Below are 21,397 nucleotides of genomic sequence, written 5' to 3' on the forward strand. Positions count from 1 at the left end.
TCAGTCCTCCACTTTGACTTCCTATGTGACTTGGGGCAAGTCACTTATTCTCTCTGACCTCTGATTTAAATAAAAAAATTCTAAAGCACGTTAGCAATTATAATTTAACACTAGAATTACCAGAGCCTATGAAAAAACTTGTAGATCCGTCCCACCTTAAATTGCTTTGCACCTCTCCGTCAGCGTCTTTTGTCCTTTAAATGTGTCGATAAGCAGCAAGCAGCCTGCTATCACATCCCCCACCGGCTCACAGTTTTCTCAGCTCAAGTCTGTTTACCTGCGTGTCAGTTGCTTAGAGTTGTATAGAGTGAGAAGTCAAGCAAAATGACATCTTTTACAAATACTATATTGTTATTTGGAACACTTTCATTTCATGTGTGTTCCGTGTCTACAACGATCTATGTAAACACATCGTTAAAACAGAAACGTTATTCATGTTTTAGTAATAATTGACAAAATGTAGACCTGAAGTGTATAAGGTGTGAAGCCTGAAGTCCAAATATCAAAGAAACACTTTCACAAAAGGTACAAATACAACAGAACAAGTGCGCTCCCATTCAAAAGTATAACTGCAGAAAAAGAACCCGCGTTAGGGTGCGACATTGACACGCATTTGCCATGACCACTTTGGTGACACAACGGTGTCAACTGTTGACTGGTAATCAAAACTTCACGGGTTCGATCTCCGACGATTCTTGAATAGAAGTGCACTTGTTCTGTTATATTTATACCTTTTGTGAAAGTGTCTCTTTGATATTTGGACTTCAGGCTTCACACATTATACACTTCATGTCTACATTTTGTCAATTATTACTAAAACATGAATAACGTTTCTGTTTTAACGATGTGTTTACATAGATCGCTGCAGACACAGAACACACATGAAATGCAAGTGTTCCAAATAACGATATAGTATTTATAAGACGCGTCATTTTGCTTGACTTCTCACTCTATACAACTCTAAGCAACTGACACGCAGATAAACAGACTTGAGCTGAGAAAACTGTGAGCCGGTGGAGGAGGTGATAGCAGGCTGCTTGCTGTTTGCTGCTTATCAACACATTTAAAGAACAAAAGATGCTGACAGAGAGGTGCAAAAGGAATTAAGGTGGGATGGATCTACGAGTTTTTTTCGTAGGCTCTGGTAATCCTAGTGTTAAACAATGTCACACACGTGCGCTTGTGAAGCAGTCGATGGGCTCGACTAAGTGTGTGGTTACATCAGAACAAGGGTCGACACAGTGTGTACCTCTTTTCCTTCCTCTGAAGGTCCCCAGAAAGGAACTCCACTTCACACTCCTTCTGACCCACCCTCCCAGAATGCACTTCTGGTTCCGCTTCCAGAGACCTACCGTCCACTCCCCAACCTGACCTCACGTCCGGTTGCAGCTCCAGAGACCCACCTCTTCCTCACTGCCTGCTATAAAGTCGCAATCTCCTCGTGTGTTGTCAGTCGTTGTTTTGACTCGGTCCTTGGGGACTGCTCCTTTATTTCAAGTATACAGGGAGGACCCCCAAATCTTTTATTTGTCTCTCGTTGTCTTCACTTACAAGAACATTTCCTTCATTTAAGACGCCTGCTGTTCATACGGCACTAATAAAGACCTGAGAAGCGAGCGGAATTCTAAACACCTTGCTTTTGTATAGCGCTCTTCACCGAGTACAGGCTCATAGCACTTGTACAAGATTACAGCTACAAGGCCATGAAAGATATAATTAAACCACACATCATTTACATACATGAATACACAAATTAGGTTAAACACACAAAGAAAAAAATCTGATTAACATATGCAGAGAAAAGCATTACAAGTTTATTAATAACAGAATAGAAATACGGCCAACTGACAAAGCAGGAGCGGAAAAGAAAAACAAAATCTGTATTATGATTCTGTCGATAAATCTCTCGGTAAAGTTAAGCGTTTTCTAAAAATCTCAGAAAAGAACTTCAGCAGTTTGAAAAAACAAAGATTTTTAATTTCTTGAGAAATGCAACTTTTTCTTCATCTTATTACTATTATTATTATCACTAGCTGAAATAACCAGCATTGCCCTGGAGAAAAATAAAGTGTATGTTTTTTTTAAATTGTTTGAGAAAAATATAATTTAAAAAAACACAACTATAAAAATAAAAATAAATTAACAAACAATGAAGACTCACTAATGTGCTTGTCTTGCGGTCTTGTATGTATGTTGTCATCCAGTTGGCTCTCGGTACCGGCCAACTTGATTTAATTTGAAAAGCAACAGGCGGGCACATTGGTGCTCAGACATAAAGAACTTTAAAAATAAAAATAAATTAACAAACAATGAAGACTCAGTAATGTGCTTGTCTTGTGGTCTTGTATGTATGTTCTCATCCAGTTGGCTCTTGGCACCGGCCAACTTGATTTAATTTGAAAAGCAACAGGCAGGGTGCGGTGGTGGAGCTCAAACATGAAGAATGCTGGCCGTCACCTCCAGTTGGTCGTCGCCCTCTGGTGGTCGTTCCAAGTGTCAACTGGATGATAACATGCATACAAAGACCATAAGATCACCCCCACCCTACCCAGAAGGGGGTGGGTTAGGGTTGATTTCACCGTACAGTAATTATAGTCGACCAATGAGAAACGTGTGTACCAAGTTTCATGAAAATCTCTCCAGCCGTTCAGACGTGATGCTGGAACATACATACACACACACGCATTGGCTTTTATATATATATATATATATATAGATAGATAGATAGATAGATAGATAGATAGATAGATAGATAGATAGATAGATAGATAGATAGATAGATTAAGCAGGACCCTTAATCCAAGGCAACTTACAAAATAAATTATAATACATATAAGAATGGGTAGAAGGTGCAAGCATTCAAAGCAACAGAGAAGAAGATAAGAAACCAAACAAGAGAGAGCAGTCGTACAACTACTACTACTACATCATTACACCATGAAATAGACTAAGACCCCCACATCAGCATCTGAAACTCTCTGACAGCAGAAGACACAGTAAGCACTTACAAAATATTTAACAAAAAAATGTGTTTTCAAAAGACACCTGAACACATTTGTGTGGAAAAAGACATGCAGGTTATGATTGCTACACTCAGGTACACTTTAATATAATAATAATAATAAGAAGAAGAAGACAAATGGGCGGCACGGTGGCGCAGTGGTAGCGCTGCTGCCTCACAGTTAGGAGACCCGGGTTCGCTTCCCGGGTCCTCCCTGCGTGGAGTTTGCATGTTCTCCCGTGTCTGCGTGGGTTTCCTCCGGGGCTCCGGTTTCCTCCCACAATCCAGAGACATGCAGGTTAGGTGGATTGGCGATTCTAAATTGGCCCTGGTGTGTGGGTGTGTTTGTGTGTGTCCTGCGGTGGGTTGGCACCCTGCCCAGGATTGGTTCCTGCCTTGTGCCCTGTGTTGGCTGGGATTGGCTCCAGCAGACCCCCGTGACCCTGTATTCGGATTCAGCGGGTTGGAAAATGGATGGATGGAGAAGAAGACAAATAAGAAAGCAAATAATACAATAATTAATAAATAAATAAGAAACTCACAACTTTAAACCTACTTTTGCTCACCCCTACAGAAATGCAAACAGGGATTGTATAGTGAAGGTGGGAAACTTTCAAAGTTACAACTTTGTGTGGGGAAAGTCATAGACGGCATTGTAATTTAATTTTTCCACCGATAAACATTTGGAACTTCAGTTTACATTGCAATTTGTGTTCAACCAAAACTAATCCTGTCATCATCAGGACCCGACCCTCCTTAGGATATACACTACTGTATAATACAATACATCCATCTATCCATCTATCATCCAACCCGCTATATCCTAACTACAGGGTCACAGGGGTCTACTGGAGCCAATCCCAGCCAACACAGGGCGCAAGACAGGATCAAATATATACATGCATTAATTGAACTTGTGTAATTCAAATGTAGTCATTTATTCTAGAATAAATGGCATAAAGCAAACCTAAACTGGACAACTGTCTATTTTATAGAGTATTTTATTGAAGTTCTGTAATTCTCAAAGATACTCTGTAAAAAGCCAGATTTGTCCCCCTGGGTACAAATAAAGTTCTATCTATCTGTCTATCTATTATATAGTGCCTTTCACTCTATCAATCTATAATACAGTGCCTTTCATATCTATCTATCTGTATATCTATCTATCTATCTATCTATCTATCTCTAGTGCCTTTCATACCTATCTATCTATTTATCTATTATATAGTGCCTTTCATATCTATCTATCTATCTATTTATAATATAGTGCCTTTCACTCGATCATTCTATAATATAGTGCCTTTCACATCTATCTATCTATCTATAATATAGTGCCTTTCACTGTATCTATTACATAGTGCCTTACATATCTATCTATCTAGCCAACTAAACTAAAATTAGTAATTTATCTATCTATTATGTAGACCCTGTATTGAAAAAAAAAACAACTGCAGGTTATAATTATTACAGTAGCTTTATTAACTCAAAAAAAATGTCACAATGGCACATGGCATGGCAGAGAGGATAATAACACCTTTGTAATATAATACCAGAGAGTGACAACAAGATCTATGGTCAGTCATGTAAGAATTCACTGTACTCCTCTCAAAAGAAAATAATACTATTATTACCATTCCTACTGTTATATGTGTACATGCAGAAAAGAGAAAGCGATCATTGTAACACGTAGAATTTACAGGAATTAAGAGGCTGTTGGCCATAGGTGGTCCTCCATAACTTTGACTTTGACAACATGGCCTCAGACTAAAATACTGTGAGGAACAATGTCCTAGATTACTGATATATTATCCATCCATCCATTATCCAACCCGCTATATCCTAACTACAGGGTCACGGGGGTCCGGTGGAGCCAATCCCAGCCAATAAAGGGCATAGGGCAAGAACAAACCCAGGGCAGGGTGCCAGCCCACCGCAGCTGATATATTATATTATATTATATTATATTATATTATATTAATGTAGCAGTTCTAGTATAGTTATATGTACAAATTATAGTGCATTCTTACTAGCATGTCCATCCAACATATAACATTTTACCATTCTTCTGTCATATAATATATAATCCGTCTCTCTCTATGATATATATAAGTTTATACTGGTCAAAGTGTGTAGGGTTGTATAGGAAACATACAGACAGACAGACATACAGACTGACAGATTGAGAGGATCTGCAGAGAACAATGGAGTAAAATCCCCAAGTGTGGCTGTGTGAAGCCTGCCATGTCAGGCCCACGAAGACTCAAAGCTGGACCCTCAGCCAAAGGGGCTTCAAGTGAGTGCTGAGGAAAGGGCCTGAATACTTGTGTTTTTTTAATTTGCAGAAATGACAAAAATCCTGCTATTGCTTTGCGATTTTGGAGTATTTAAGAGATTTTAGCATAAGGATGCAACATAACAAAATGTGCAAAAAGTGAAGGAGTCTGAAAACTTTCTGAATCGCCTGTGTGGCTGACATTGTATGAAAACTTTAAAACCTAGATAAGGAAGCATTAACACATTGATATTGGCCAGTATTTAAAGCAAGCAGTAGAAGGACAATTTAATTTCTTTAAAATAAAAAAACATGCAATACTGAAACGCAAGCCGCTGATTTTGCTATGGACCATAACAAAGCGCCTCCTGTTTGTGTTTCATTACTTCATCTATCACTTCATTAAAACGTGACACCTCACCCCATCATGACTAATTAGGCTAGTGTGTTCTCTATGCATATGGACAGAAATCTTGGAAGCGTAAGGCGCCATGGCTGCATTTGCTGTATATGTTGTGCTACAGCCAGGATTAGTTTTTTCCTGGCTTGTATTTATTCTGTTTAATTGTTGTTTTTGTTAACTTTGAGTTTATATTTTATTATATTTGTTTTGTTTTGTTTCTGTCAGTTTTGCTTCATTTCTTTAGTTAGTTGTGTTTTATCTCTGTAGTATGCTGCTCTTCCATGTACTTTGTGGGTGGAGCCCCAGGGGGCAGGGTCACCGTGACATCACTGCTGCTGTTGCTGGGTCCGCCCTCTGGCTTTAAATGTCAGTCAAGAATTAAGCAGTAGTTCATAGAGCTGGTTAGGAGGTGACTGTAAGCATTGTGCTTTGTTTATTATTTGCATATATATGTATCTATATATATATATATATTTTTCAGCCTTTGGATCCTTGCCTTAAGTCGAGTGTATTGAGACTTGTTAGAAAGGCAGCTCCTTTCTGCTCTTTAGAGCATTTGTTGTTATATTTTCTTAATCTTTCCTTAAATATCCTCTTTTCAGAAAGATGTCCATCGCCCTTTTGATTACAAGCCAGAGTTGTTGTGGTTTCTCTCCCTGGTAAAATATGGGACTTCATTGACATTTTTTGAATGTGTAAAGACACCGTCCCATTATTAGAAGCCAAAGCCTGCAGGTGAAAGTTGGGGGCTCGGTGACTCGGGGTGAGCCCCTTCTGGCCTGCTTTGTGGATTTTTAGAGGCCTCAAGCCACGTGCTGATCACTCCATGCTACAGCAGCAATAGCAGGGATTGTGTTTGTGTAATGATTCTCTTTGTTTTGTACATTTTTTGGATTCTTTGTCCTCTGACTCCTGCATTTTCGTAATTAGCCGATGCCTGTTGATTCTGACTTGGGTTTTGATGGTTTTAGGTTTTGTCTTCCTGCTCCTTTTGTTACTGTCTGGTTTTTAGTTGTTCAAATTTTAACTTCTTTTGAATAAATCTTTAGATATAAGAAATTTGCTTTGTTTTCTATTTGATCAAAGGCTTCCCAATTTCCCTCTTTACATTTTTTTGCATGCATTTTTAGACTTTGACTATTAACAGCATTAGCCCCATTTTTGTATAACTTATTGTGTGTGTTCCTGGGTGTTTTCTGACATTCCATACGTCGCTCTGGGTGGTTTGATACAACGGGATTTCAAACCTTTCATCAGATTTGGAATAAAACATTTATTTAATATGTTGAAAAAATATTCACATTTTACATAGTGACGAGAGAAACCCACTGATTTTGATTCACTTCGAATCTGGCGTAAATGCAGAAATATTCAAGACATTTTTGGCAAACTCTGCAAAATGCATTGAAATAAATGAGGAATGAGAAAGTGAACTAATTTTGAGCAGATTAGAACGGTCCAACGGTGTATAACAATAATAAATATTAATAAAAATGATAATACAAAATTGGATGTGAATGTCAGTAGGCTTTGCACTCAATGAACCAAGTTACCCAACCTCTTCTCTAACATTTCAGTAATTGTTTACCACTCTAATGCTGACCTTTCTGATCATAAAATGGGTCATTACGATGGCAATTGACGAGAAGAATTCAGAATTAATGGCATAATTATGGAATCTGAGGGTTTCTCTAAAGTGCCCCTTAAGTTTCGAGTTTGGTATTTTTCTGTCCAGCCCATTTTGCAGTAGACCATCCTCAAGAAACTATGACACAGAGATTGACACACACCCATCATCGAGATATCGGGGAACCTAAAACATCGAGATTTGTTGAAAAGCGGAGACCGAAATTTTGGACAAATCTATAGTTTTCGCTCCTCCTCCGTAGACGATAGGTCAGTCAGTCATTTTCAACCTGCTATATCCTAACTATAGGGTCATGATACACTTCCACAAACATGTGTTGTGAAGAGCAGACTTTGATAGATCCTGTTCTTTAAATAACACAGGGTGCCCACTCACACCTGATTGGCATCCCATTGATTGAAAACACCTGACACCTCACCTTCAAACTAACTGATCATCCTTGAGGTTCACATACTTTGCTACTCACAAATATGTAATATTCAATCATTTTCCTCAATAAATAAATGACCAAATATAATATTTTTTGTCTCATTTGTTTAACTGGTTTCTCTTTATCTACTTTTAGGACTTGAGTGAAAATCTGATGATGTTTTAGGTCGTATTTATGCAGAAATACAGGAAATTCTAAAGGGTTCACAAACTTTCAAGCACAACTGTACACTGCTCAAACAAATTAAAGGAACACTTTGAATAAACATCAGATCTCAATGGGAAAAAAATCCTGCTGGCTATTTCTGCTGCTATGGACTGATATGGTGATGAAAAGATGGAAGTGAAAATGATCAACCAACAGAGGGACACCCCGAAAATCAAAGGGAAAAAATGATACAGCGGCAGGCAGGCGAGTCATTACAACTCCAAATCTTAATCAGTAGTTTATATACAGATGCCTGACAACGTCCTAATGAGATGACAGATGGTGTCCTGAGGTATCTCCTCCCAGATCTGGACCAGGGCATCACTGAGCTCCTGGACAGGCTGAGGTGTCGGATGGACCGAAACATAATGTCTCAACTAGAGATGTTATATTGGATTAGGGTAAGGCAAGTTAGCATGGGGCTTTGTATGGTTGAGTCAATGGGATCAGTTTCTTCATCCTTTGTCCACATGAGGCTGACTGGGCATTGTCGTGCACCAGGAGAAACCAGCACAGGGTCTGCCAATGAGTCCAAGAATTTCATCCCAATACCTACAGGTATAGGCACTCAAGGTACCGTTGTCTAGCTTGTAGAGGTCTATGCATCCCTCCATGGTTATGCCTCCCCAGACTGACCATCACTGACCTATCACCAAACTGGTCATGCTGAACGATGTTACAGGCAGCAGCATAACATTCTCCATGGCTCCTCCAGACCATTTCACGTCTGTCACATGTGCTCAGGGTGAACCTGCTCTCATCTGTAAAAAGCACAGGGCACCAGTAGTGAACCTGCCAATTCTGGTATTCTATGGCAAATGCCAATTGAGCTCCACAGTGCCCACTGGAGGACATAGTCGGGCCCTCAGGCCCCCCTCATGAAGTCTGTTTCTGATTGTTTGGTCAGAAACATTCACACCAGTGGTCTGCCTGCTGGAGGTCATTTTGTAGGCTCTACCAGTGCTCTTCCTGTTCCTCTTTGCCCAAAGGCGCAGATACTGGTGGGTCCTGCTGATGAGTGAAGGACCTTCTTCGAGGGGCCCTGTCCAGCTCTCCTAGAGTAACTGCCTGCCTGTCTCCTGGAATTTCCTCCATGCCCTTGAGACTGTGCTGGGAGACACAGCAAACCTTCTGGCAATGACACATATTGATGTGCCTGCCATCCTGGAGAAGTTGGACGACCTGTGCCACCTCTGTAGGCCTCAAGCAGTAGTGACACTGACCGTAGCCAAATGTAAAACGAGTGAAAAAACAGGTGAGGAGGGAAAAATGTCAGTGGCCTCCCTCCAGCTGTTAAACCATTCATTCCTGTTCTGGTGGTCCCTCTAGTGCATTGAAGCAGCTGAAACTGAAGAACAAGCCCCTCTGCTACTTACCTGACCAGATCAACAGCCCAGAAGTCTCTTTCACTTGATGCTATACTCTCATTAAAAAGCGTTCCTTTAACTTTTTGAGCAGTTTATATTAATAAAACCAGAAGTCTTGTTAAATTCAGGACAAACGCCTCTTTTATAGGATGTGGCTGCCCCTCCCGTGTTTATAAATTCTGACGGATTTTAACTTTGAAAGCTTCACTTTTCTCATATAATTGAGTCAAAGCCATTAAGGAGCTTGTGGCTTTATGAATGTGATGAATAAAAATAGGTTGAGGAAAAAAAATTTTTTTAAAAATGAGCAAAACACGATACCCTTGCCTAGATCACCTCTACACAGACTATTGTACTGCGGACCCCCAGGGCCAGTTTGTAACATGGCACACAAGCGGTGACAGAGATGAAGCTCGTCCACTTTCCCGAGTTCCTCGTGCAGGCGACGCTTTGGGAGGTAAAGGACCGACTTGTTCCCAAAAGATCTTCATGGTGGAATAACCTGAAACTGTTTGCCAACCGGAGCGCCGCCCGTAAGTGCGAGTCACAAACGCAGCCAGGGGGTGGTCAGCACTCCGAAGGTCACCCACCCCCATTAGGAGGGTAGATGACACATTTTTTGCATATTTCATCTCTATTGTCCGTGTGAATATTAATTTATTTATTTTTTAAATGGTCAAGACAGTTCCTGCTCCCGAATCTAGGACAGCCAAAAAAAAAAAGGGGACAAAATGAAAATGTCCGAGCGTATTAAGGAAGAAAGCAGTCTTCTGATCAAGGGGGCCGCTTACAAGATTTGAAACGTTATTTCATTAAATCAGACCAAACTTGACATCCCCCTGGAATTCTTTTCCTTTGCAAATCAAAGCCGTTATTCTTTTATTTATTTATTTATTTATTTAAGAGTATATGCCTTTTCAATCACTTGAGGGCTACGATGACATATGACCTGCCTGATACATTATTCTTCATTCATCCTCCTAAAGAAAAGAACTGTGTTATAAATAGGAAGATGGGCACAAAGTAAAAAAGAATAAATACAAATCTAAATCTGATGGGGTTTTTTTTTTTTTTTCTTTCTCTTGATGCTAAAGGCAACAAATTGTGAAAGCGAAGAATTCAAAACTAGAGATTTTGTTTTTTTTATTTAGTTACTGGATTTAAAAACATAAACATTTTACAAAAAAAAAAAACCAAAATACAGCTTGTGTAAAGAATACTGTGCATTTGGAGTAGCGCTTTGTCCAGGGCAGATTCCTCCCTTGCACCCAGGGCCGCCATGACAGGCTCCGGGACCCCAAGTCAAGTCAAGTCAGGTCAAGTGGTGGCTCTGAGGCTAGAGATCTGCACTGGCAATCGGAAGGTTGCTGGTTCGAATCCTGTAAATGCCAATAGGGACTCTACTCTGTTGGGCCCCTGAGCAAGGCCTTTAACCTGATTGCTGAGCGCTATATAAATGCAAAGAATTATTATTAAGTTGCACTGGTATGGCATGTTGGTGTACCCACCACACGTCAAAACAGCTCGGGATCCCGGTTGGCAAACCCAAAGGAAGACATGCGGTCCGGGCACACCCTCCAGAAATGACCCTCTATCAGCCATAGCCAGGCGATCCATTGGCATGGTCCAGCCACTCGAGTCCTCAACAATGAGGGTCCTGTGAGCCGGATCACCCTAGTGGGAATCGCGCCACACGGCCATAGTGCAGTGTTTCTCAAGCTGTGGGGAGCGTCAGATATCTACAAGGGGGGGTGCGAAAAAAATGGAAATCAAAGTAGAAGCTCGTTTATTGCAACTGTTTATGGTAGAAAAATCACACCGAGTACCGTATGTCGACTATCCGACATTCCACACGTAGGGGACGAAATGACATAGAATACCGAACGTGTGGAGAAACTGTGAGGAAATAATAGAAAGCAGACGCTGATCTCTAAAATGGCAATCTTAAAAATTGCTGCACCCTTGGTAAATGGAGTGAGGTACGCAATTGATTATATGTTGTTTCATTATTCGGTTTCTTTATGGGACGGCACGGTGGCACAGTGTTAGCTCTGCTGCCTCTCAGTTAGGAGACCCGGGTTCGCTTCCCGGGTCCTCCCTGCAGGGAGTTTGCATGTTCTCCCCATGTCTGCGTGGATTTCCTCCCACAGTCCAAAGACATGCAGGTTGGGTGGATTGGTGGTCCTAAATTGTCCCTAGTGTGGGTGGGCTGCCACCCTGCCTGGGGATTTGTTCCTGCCTTATGCCCTGTGCTGGCTGGGATTGGCTCCAGCAGACCCCCGTGACCCTGTAGTTAGGATATAGCAGGTTGGATAATGGATGGTTTATATTTTCGTCTATAGTTTTAACGGTGCTTGTGACGGTATGACTAAACTAAATAAAGAGAAAACAGAAATCTTAGTGATTGTCAATAATGGATATAATGAGGTTATTAGAAATAAACTTGATGCATTTGGATTAAAAGTCAAGACAAAGGTTAAGAATTTAGGGGCAACTATTGACTCTGACCTGAATTTTAAGTCACATATTAATCAGATTACTAGGACAGCGTTTTTTCACTTAAGAAATACAACAAAAGTTAGACCTCTTATAACATTGCAAGATGCTGAGAAATGAGTTCACGCTTTTGTTTTTAGTCGACCAGATTACTGTGACGCACTCCTCTGAGGACCACCCAAAAAAAGACATCAATCAATTACAACGAGTGCAGAATGGAGCTCTCTAGAATCCTAACTACGAAATGAAAATCCAAGCACATCACCCCAGTCTTAGCATCACTACATTGGTTACCGGTGCCATTTAGAATTGACTTTCAAATTCTGCTGATGGTTTACAAAGCCTTCAATAATCTAACTCCATGTTATATTTCAGAATGTCTTACACCTTACACTCCAAATCATTACCGTAGATCTTCAAATGAGGGTCTGCTTAGAATTCCAAGAGCTAAACTTAAATGAAGTGGTGAGGCGGGCGGCCTTCTGCTGTTAGGCACCTCAAATCTGGAATAGCTGACCGATAGGAATTCACCAGGCTGATACGGTGGAGCACTTTAAAAAACTGCTGAAAACACATTATTTTAACATGGCTTTCTCAGAGCTTCATCTTAGTTTAATCCTGATACTCTGTATACTCAATTAATTATCATTATTATTCATGGTGGCTCCAAAATCTGTATTAACCCCTACATTCTCTTCTGTTCCTTTTCCAGTTTTCTGATCAAAGCATGGTGATGTCCCTCAATTGAAAGGCCAGAGGTCCACATGACCATCATCATGAAGTTCTTCCATGTTAACCCTGAGAACCATGAGGACTGATTCAAGTCATTTATGTTAGGTAGAATGCCTAGAGGGGGCTGGACGGTCTCATAGCCTCGGACCCCTTGCAGGTTTTATTTTTTCTCCAGCCGTGTTTTTTTTTTTTTTGTTTTTTTCTGTCCTCCCTGGCTATCGGACCTTACTTTTATTCTACAGTGGTGTGAAAAACTATGTGCCCCCCTCCTGATTTCTTATTCTTTTGCATGTTTGTCACACAAAATGTTTCTGATCATCAAACACATTTAACCATTAGTCAAATATAACACAAGTAAACACAAAATGCAGTTTTTAAATGATGGTTTTTATTATTTAGGGAGGAAAAAAAATCCAAACCTACATGGCCCTGTGTGAAAAAGTAATTGCCCCCTGAACCTAATAACTGGTTGGGCCACCCTTAGCAGCAATAACTGCAATCAAGCGCTTGCGATAACTTGCAATGAGTCTTTTACAGCGCTCTGGAGGAATTTTGGCCCACTCATCTTTGCAGAATTGTTGTAATTCAGCTTTATTTGAGGGTTTTCTAGCATGAACCGCCTTTTTAAGGTCATGCCATAGCATCTCAATTGGATTCAGGTCAGGACTTTGACTAGGCCACTCCAAAGTCTTCATTTTGTTTTTCTTCAGCCATTCAGAGGTGGATTTGCTGGTGTGTTTTGGGTCATTGTCCTGTTGCAGCACCCAAGATCGCTTCAGCTTGAGTTGACGAACAGATGGCCGGACATTCTCCTTCAGGATTTTTGGTAGACAGTAGAATTCATGGTTCCATCTATCACAGCAAGCCTTCTAGGTCCTGAAGCAGCAAAACAACCCCAGACCATCACACTACCACCACCATATTTTACTGTTGGTATGATGTTCTTTTTCTGAAATGCTGTGTTCCTTTTACGCCAGATGTAACGGGACATTTGCCTTCCAAAAGTTCAACTTTTGTCTCATCAGTCCACAAGGTATTTTCCCAAAAGTCTTGGCAATCATTGAGATGTTTCTTAGCAAAATTGAGACGAGCCCTAATGTTCTTTTGCTTAACAGTGGTTTGCGCCTTGAAATCTGCCATGCAGGCCGTTTTGCCCAGTCTCTTTCTTATGGTGGAGTCGTGAACACTGACCTTAATTGAGGCAAGTGAGGCCTGCAGTTCTTTAGACGTTGTCCTGGGGTCTTTTGTGACCTCTCGGATGAGTCGTCTCTGTGCTCTTGGGGTAATTTTGGTTGGCCGGCCACTCCTGGGAAGGTTCACCACTGTTCCATGTTTTTGCCATTTGTGGATAATGGCTCTCACTGTGGTTCGCTGGAGTCCCAAAGCTTTAGAAATGGCTTTATAACCTTTACCAGACTGATAGATCTCAATTACTTCTGTTCTCATTTGTTCCTGAATTTCTTTGGATCTTGGCATGATGTCTAGCTTTTGAGGTGCTTTTGGTCTACTTCTCTGTGTCAGGCAGCTCCTATTTAAGTGATTTCTTGATTGAAACAGGTGTGGCAGTAATCAGGAAATTGAACTCAGGTGTGATACACCACAGTTAGGTGATTTTTTAACAAGGGGGCAATTACTTTTTCACACAGGGCCATGTAGGTTTGGATTTTTTTTTCTCCCTAAATAATAAAAACCATCATTTAAAAACTGCATTTTGTGTTTACTTGTGTTATATGAGACTAATGGTTAAATGTGTTTGATGATCAGAAACATTTTGTGTGACAAACATGCAAAAGAATAAGAAATCAGGAAGGGGGCAAATAGTTTTTCACACCACTGTATGTTCATTAGTGTTCCCTAATTTTAATTCTTATTTATTTTGTCTTTTTTCTCTTTCTTCATCATGTAAATCACTTTGAGCTCATCATTTATATGAAAATGTGCCATAGAAATAAATGTTGTTGTTGTTGACAACAACGTTAATAAAGAATGTAAAGTTTGAGACGTGAATAAAGATAAAGGCACCAGTCTGCGACTCTCTGTGTGTCGATTCAATAAATCAGGGGCTGCTACAATTAGTGCCGTTACTTGTCATTTCAAGACTCATCTCGACTCATGTATCGATAGGCCTGACCGCCCGTAAGCAAACATCAGAATTCAAGTTACAACTCATCCCTCTCTCTTGCCGTTATATGTAACGTGCGAGTAGGAGGCAGCTAAAGGACTTAGATAATAGTACTGACTCATCCGACCAGGGGACGGCGGGGTGCACTGACTTTCAGACCTTTCCCGGGAAATGCCGCCAGGTCCCGGTGCTTCGACTCTGAACATGTGACTTCTTGTCCTGGCCCCGAGGACGACGCCCCTTCCTGTCCCGGCCCCGAGGACGACGTCGCTTCCCCAAGACTCCCTATAAAGCCTCACTCCCCTCCTCTGGATTTCAGTTCTGTTTTGGTCTCAGTCTTGTAAACTACTCTTAATTCCTTCTGACCCCAATGATGCCACTTCTAGCTCCTACCCCAATGATGCCACTTCCAGCCTCGAACCTACGGACGAAGACCCTTCTTGTTCTGGCCCTTCTGATGATGTCACGTCCAGGTCTGAGTCTTTGGAGGAGGAGGACCCTTCTGGTTCCGCCCTAGATGACCTCATTTCCTGTTCTGGCCTTTAAAGCCGCCATCTTGCCTCCATACCATCAGTTCTGTATTGAACTCAAACCCATGCACATCAGTGGCATACCTTATACCCTTCTGCAGCCAGGAACATATTATACGGGTGGCTGCCCCAAACCTTTACCATGTCTGAAGTCTTGTAAGTTCGCAGTCTATAATTGCTAATATGTCAGGTATTGTTTTTAGAAATACGAAGTACGAATAGTCTTATGAGTATTTATAATATTTGTAATTTCATTTTTATTATTACAGAACAGAATCATTTAAAATGTGAAATTATTAAAATTACTAAAACATTTCATGAAATTAAATAAAAACTGAAGAATATATGTATATTTTATCACATGGATTTTAATTTTAAATGTGTCATATGTGTGACTGTACATTTTGATGATAAAAACATATTAGCGATGCCCCAGTCTGTTCCAGGCTTGAGCATTTCTGCCAATAGTGCATTCTCAAATTAAAATTTAGTGTTGTTGGGTGGCTCTCAATATAATTAAAAATCTGAACAATTTTAGGGGGTGTCCACAAAAACTAATATGAAGAAACGGGGCACACATGGAAAAAGGTTGAGAAACACCGCCGTAGTGCCATAACTGACGCTCCCTCACAATGCAGGCAATGTACCTCATTCGTAATAATAATAATAATAATAATAATTCATTACATTTATATTGCGCTTTTCTCACTGCTCAGAGTGCTACCAAACAGGGAGGACGAGGGGCGCCAAACCCACAATCGCCTTACTGTGATGCAGGTGCGCTGCCACTGTTACAATTAAAAGCTGAACCGTCTCATCGGTACAAGCATTCAGACTCTTTGCTATGACACTTGAAATGTGGCTCAGGTGCATCCCGTTGTATTGATCACCATTGAGATGTTTCTACAGCTTGTTTGGAGTCCACCTGTGGTCAATTCCGATGATTAGACAGATTAGAAAAGGCACACCCCCCTCTATTTAGAGGGTCCCATAGTTGAGCAGAAAACAGGCCATGAGGTCAAAGGCGTCGCCTGCAGAGCTTAGAGGCAGGATTGTGCTGAGGTAACGATGTGGTGACAACTACATGAAGGAAGCTGAAGGTTACACCATTAGAACAATGTGGACGAGGACAGGCCATTCGGCTCAACAAAGCTTGCCAGTTTCATCCATTTAACTCTTCCAAAATAAAACAAGTCGAGTTTTGAAGGCCCCTAAAGTCCTCCTGTCCACCACACTACTTGGTAGTTCATTCCAGGTGTCCCTGGTTCTCTGTGTAAAGAAAAACTTCCTAATGTTTGTGTGAAATTTCCCCTTAACGAGTTTCTAACTGTGTCTCCGTGTTCTTGATGAGCTAATTTTAAAGTCACCGTCGTGATCCACTGGACTCATGCCCTTCATGATTTTAAACACTTCAATCAGGTCACCACATAATCTTCTTTTTCTTAAACTGTAAAGGCTCAGCTCTTTTAATCTTTCCCTCCTAATTCATCCCCTGTAGCCCTGAATCAGCCTCGTCGCTCTTCTCTGGACGTTTTCTTGTGCTGTTATGTCCTTTTTGTAGCCTGAAGACCAAAATTCCAGATGAGGCTTCACCAGTTTGTTATAAAGCCTGAGCAGAACCTCCTTGAACCTGAACTCCAAACATCAAGGTGCTATATAACCTGACATTCTGTTAGCCTCGTTAATGGCTTCTGTTCATTGTCTGGCAGCGGATAGTGTCGAGTCCACTATGACTCCTTAATCCTTTCCTCCTTACTCATCCCCTGTAGCCCCGAATAAGCCTAGTCGCTCTTCTCTGGACTTTTTCCAGTGCTGTTATATTCTTTTGTAGACTAAAACTGCACCCAGTACTCCAGATGAGGCCTCACCAGTGTGTTATAAAGTGCTTGAGCAGAACTTCCTGTGACTTGTACTCCACACATCAAGGCGCTATATAACCTGACATTCTGTTAGCCTCGTTATTGGATTCTCTACATTGTCTGGCATTTCATAGTGTTGAGTCAACTATAACTTGTAGTGGTGCTTGAAACTTCAACTCCCAGCAGTCCCTGCAGTGGCTCTGATTGGTCATCTGCTGAAGTTGCAGGGACTGTTGGGTACAAAGAGGCTGGTGCGACTTTTAAAAAGGGGCCAGTGTTATGAGAAAAGGGGGAGAAATATTTTAGTTTCATGTCTAACGTTCCTGCCTGTCTGCCTTCCGTTGTGATACCTGTGCTTTCTCATTTTTGTCCTGGATTGTTTCTGGGTCGGGGTCTGGATTGTCTACTGTCTGCCTGTTACGTGAGGACGTACACGTGTTACGTGTATGTGGATGTATGGCCATCCTGTGAAGAAAGGAACACTCCTGAACCGTCGACCTGTTGTCACCATTTCAGGAACTATCAGTAGGACTATCTCTACATTCCCCTTCAACCTGCTGATCTCTGGACTATTTACCTTCATCTTTATATTACATCTGTTGCTGTTTTTTCATGGACATTACTGTGTGTGGTTTATGTTTGTGGTTTGTTGTATTTAATGTATGATCGCCGTAAGGGGAACTGGGGTGAGACCGTTGTTTTCACTTATTATTGTTAATACACTCTTTTTTTGTCTCTGTTTGTGAGTGCGTGAGGGTTGGACCAAGGCTGGGTGCGTCCATAGAATCTCCAGTATAAAAATAAATAAATCACTGTCTCTTCGACAATATGAATCTTAGAGGCACCAGACCACTACAGACTCCTAAATCTTTTAATCTTTCCTCATAACTCATCCCCTGTAGCCCTGAATTTAGCTTGGTTGCTCTTCCTGTGCTGTTATGTCATTTTGTAGGCCAAACTGCACCCAGTACTCCAGATGAGGCCTCACCAGTGTGTTATAAGGCTTGAGCAGACCCTCCTGTGACTTGTACTCCACACGTCAAGGCGCTATATAACCTAACATTCTGTTAGCCTTCTTAATGGCTTCTGAATACTATCTGACAGTTCATTGTGTCGAGACCACTACAGACTCCTAAATCTATTAGTCTTTCCTCATAACTCATCTCCTGTAGTCCTGGAATCAGCCCAGTCGCTCTTCTCTGGACTTTCTTCTAGAGCTGCTATGTCATTTTGTTGACCAAACTGCACCCAGTACTCCAGATGAGGCATCACCTGTGTGTTATAAAGCTTGAGCAGATTCTCCTGTGACTTGTACTCTATACCTCAAGGCGCTATATAACCTGACATTGTGTTAGCCTTCTTAATGGCTTCTGAACCCCCTCTGACAGTGGAGAGTGTCAAGTCCACTACAACTCCTAAAGTCCTTTAATCTTTCCTCATCACTCATCCCCTGTAGCCCAGGAGTCAGCCTTGTTGCTCTTCTCTTTACCTTTTCTTGTGCTGTTATGTCCTTTTGAAGACCAAACTGCACTCAGTACTCCAGATGAGGCCTTACCAGTGTGTTATAAAGCCTGAGCAGAACCTCCTGTGACTTGTACTCCACACATCAAGGTGCTATATAATCTGACATTCTGTTAGCCTTGTCAATGACTTCTAAACACTGTCTGGCAGTTCATTTTGTCAAGTCCACTACGACTCCTAAATCTTTTAATCTTTCCTCATCACTCATTCCCTGTAGCCCAGGAGTCAGCCTGGTTGCTCTTCCTTATGTCCTTTTGAAGACCAAAACTGCACACAGGAGTCCAGATGAGGCCTCACCAGTAGAGTTTTTCTTCTTCAGTTAAATATCTGGGTTTTAACTTTGGAAATGCATTGTTACAGCACAAGAGGTCACACTAAAAATACTGAACAGATAAATATGTGGACAAATCTTTTGTCATGTAGACAATTATGAGGACTTTGAAGGGGAGTGAATACTTTTGCACACCACTGTATGTTCAGCGCCGGTCCTCTCTGACTATTGGGTAATACAGTTAGAGTTCTAATGGCTTCAGGTATCAATGCCCATTTGAAGTATGCAGAGTTCCTAAAGAGCCAGGTCTCTCTGACCACCTCCACACTGCCTGTCCTTAAAGGGGTCAACTGTAACATTTTTTAAGTTCAGAAAAGAAAGAACCCATCTGAAGCCCACAGCATGCTGATGAATCGTCCAATATCATACCTGAGACACATGGGTTGCCTCCTCCAGGAATCGCTTCATCTCATTTTTGGTGTACACCACATTCATAGCTGAACCGCTGCTCACCAGAAGGAGAAAGTGTAGGAGAAACAAAACAAGGAAAGTCAGTCAGACAAGCTGGCAGAGGAAGGCTTTTCTAAACACTGAACATTTGACTTGCTGAAGTCTTTCATTAAATGGTCATTAGAAAACACTCTTCCACCTTCTCTTCCTCTCCCTCTTTCCCTCCAATTATATGCCACCATATTGAAATATCTGTCATATGTTATTCACTGCCAGCTTAGTGACCTACTCGGTGCCCAACAGGCTCTCAGTACAACATTCATAAACCCACCTAATCCAATTATGGGTCACAGGATCTAGAGGAGTGTCAGGAGCTAGGCAGGAACCAAGCCTAGGTGGGGTGGTGGTCCATCTGGGGACAAACTTACACACAGCGTTAATTTGGCATTAGCACATAACCTAGCATGTCTGTCTGTGGGATGAGTGTGGAAAACTGAACCACCAGGGATGGACCAAACCATCAGGGAGTTATGGGGGACACACCAAAGGGACCTGTTATGGCAAGAGTACAGAGTATTCACAAGTCAAAATGATCAAGGGGAGCCCCACCTGCTTGATGAAATGGTCATCCCCCCGCTATTTGAAATGACCAAGGGGCAACCCTCTCGATAAAATAAAGAGGATCCACAAGTAATAACCCACTCAACGAACCCATTCGACGAAATGATTATCTCCAAGTCGAAATAACCAAGGGGGTAACCCACTTCATGAAAGGGATAACCTGCACGATGAAACGATTGAGTATTTGAAAGTCAAAATGACCAAGGGGTACTGTAGCTAGTGTGATGAAACAAAGATCTGCAAGTCAAAATGACTAAGGGGAAATCCACTCGATGAAACGATTAATGAAATAATGAAGGATCTGCAAGCAGAAATGACCAATGACCATGAAATGATTGAGTATCCACAAGTCAAAATGACGAAGGGGTAACTAATGTGATGAAATGAGTATCCACGAGTGAAAATGACTAAGGGGAAACCCATTTGATTGAACGATTGAGTATCTGCGAAATAACAAACGAGTAACCCACTTGATGGAATGATTGAGTATCTGTAAGTGGAAATGACCAAGGGGTAACCTACTCGATGAAATGATTGAGTATTCCAAAGTCAAAATGACGAAGGGGTAACTAATGTGATGAAATGAGTATCCATGAGTGAAAATGACTAAGGGGAAACCCACTCGATTGAATGATTGAGTATCTGCGAAATAACAAATGAGTAACGCACTTCATGGAATGATTGAGTATCTGTAAGTGGAAATGACCAAGGGGTAACCCTCTCGATAAAATAAAGAGGATCCACAAGTAATAACCCACTCAACGAACCCATTCAACGAAATGATTATCTCCAAGTCGAAATAACCAAGGGGGTAACCCACTTCATGAAAGGGATAACCTGCACGATGAAACGATTGAGTATTTGAAAGTCAAAATGACCAAGGGGTACTGTAGCTAGTGTGATGAAATGAGGATCTGCAAGTTGAAATGACTAAAGGGAGATCCACTCGATGAAACGATTAATGAAATAATGAAGGATCTGCAAGCAGAAATGACCAAAGGTTAATCCACTCCATGAAATGATTGAGTATCCACAAGTCAAAATGACGATGGGGTGACTAATGTGATGAAATGAGTATCCACAAGTGAAAATGACTAAGGGGAAACCCATTTGATTGAACAATTGAGTATCTGCGAAATAACAAACGAGTAACCCACTTGATGGAATGATTGAGTATCTGTAAGTGGAAATGACCAAGGGGTAACCTACTCGATGAAATGATTGAGTATTTCAAAGTCAAAATGACCAAGGGGTAGCTAGTGTGATGAAATGAGTATCCACAAGTGAAAATGACTAAGGCGAAACCCATTTGATTGAACGATTGAGTATCTGCGAAATAACAAACGAGTAACCTACTTGATGAAATGATTGAGTATCTCAAAGTCAAAATGACCAAGGGGTAGCTAGTTTGATGAAATAAGTATCTGTAAGTCAAAATCACTAAGGAGTGAGAAAGAATATCTACAA

General features: G+C 41.2%; 1 protein-coding gene across 4 annotated transcripts in view; it reads right to left on the reverse strand.

Annotated features, from left to right (window-relative positions):
- The window catches only part of cps1 (carbamoyl-phosphate synthase 1, mitochondrial), a 269,036-nt gene that overhangs the window by 92,277 nt on the left and 155,362 nt on the right, over window positions 1–21,397 (reverse strand). For all 4 annotated transcript variants that reach the window (XM_039755356.1, XM_039755359.1, XM_039755355.1 and 1 more), the window contains exon 28: window positions 19,289–19,364. In XM_039755356.1, coding sequence (XP_039611290.1) covers window positions 19,289–19,364 — 76 coding nt within the window. The remainder of the gene's footprint in view (window positions 1–19,288; window positions 19,365–21,397) is intronic.

This window comes from Polypterus senegalus, chromosome 6 (genome assembly GCF_016835505.1).
Source record: "Polypterus senegalus isolate Bchr_013 chromosome 6, ASM1683550v1, whole genome shotgun sequence".
Taxonomy (NCBI): domain Eukaryota; kingdom Metazoa; phylum Chordata; class Cladistia; order Polypteriformes; family Polypteridae; genus Polypterus; species Polypterus senegalus.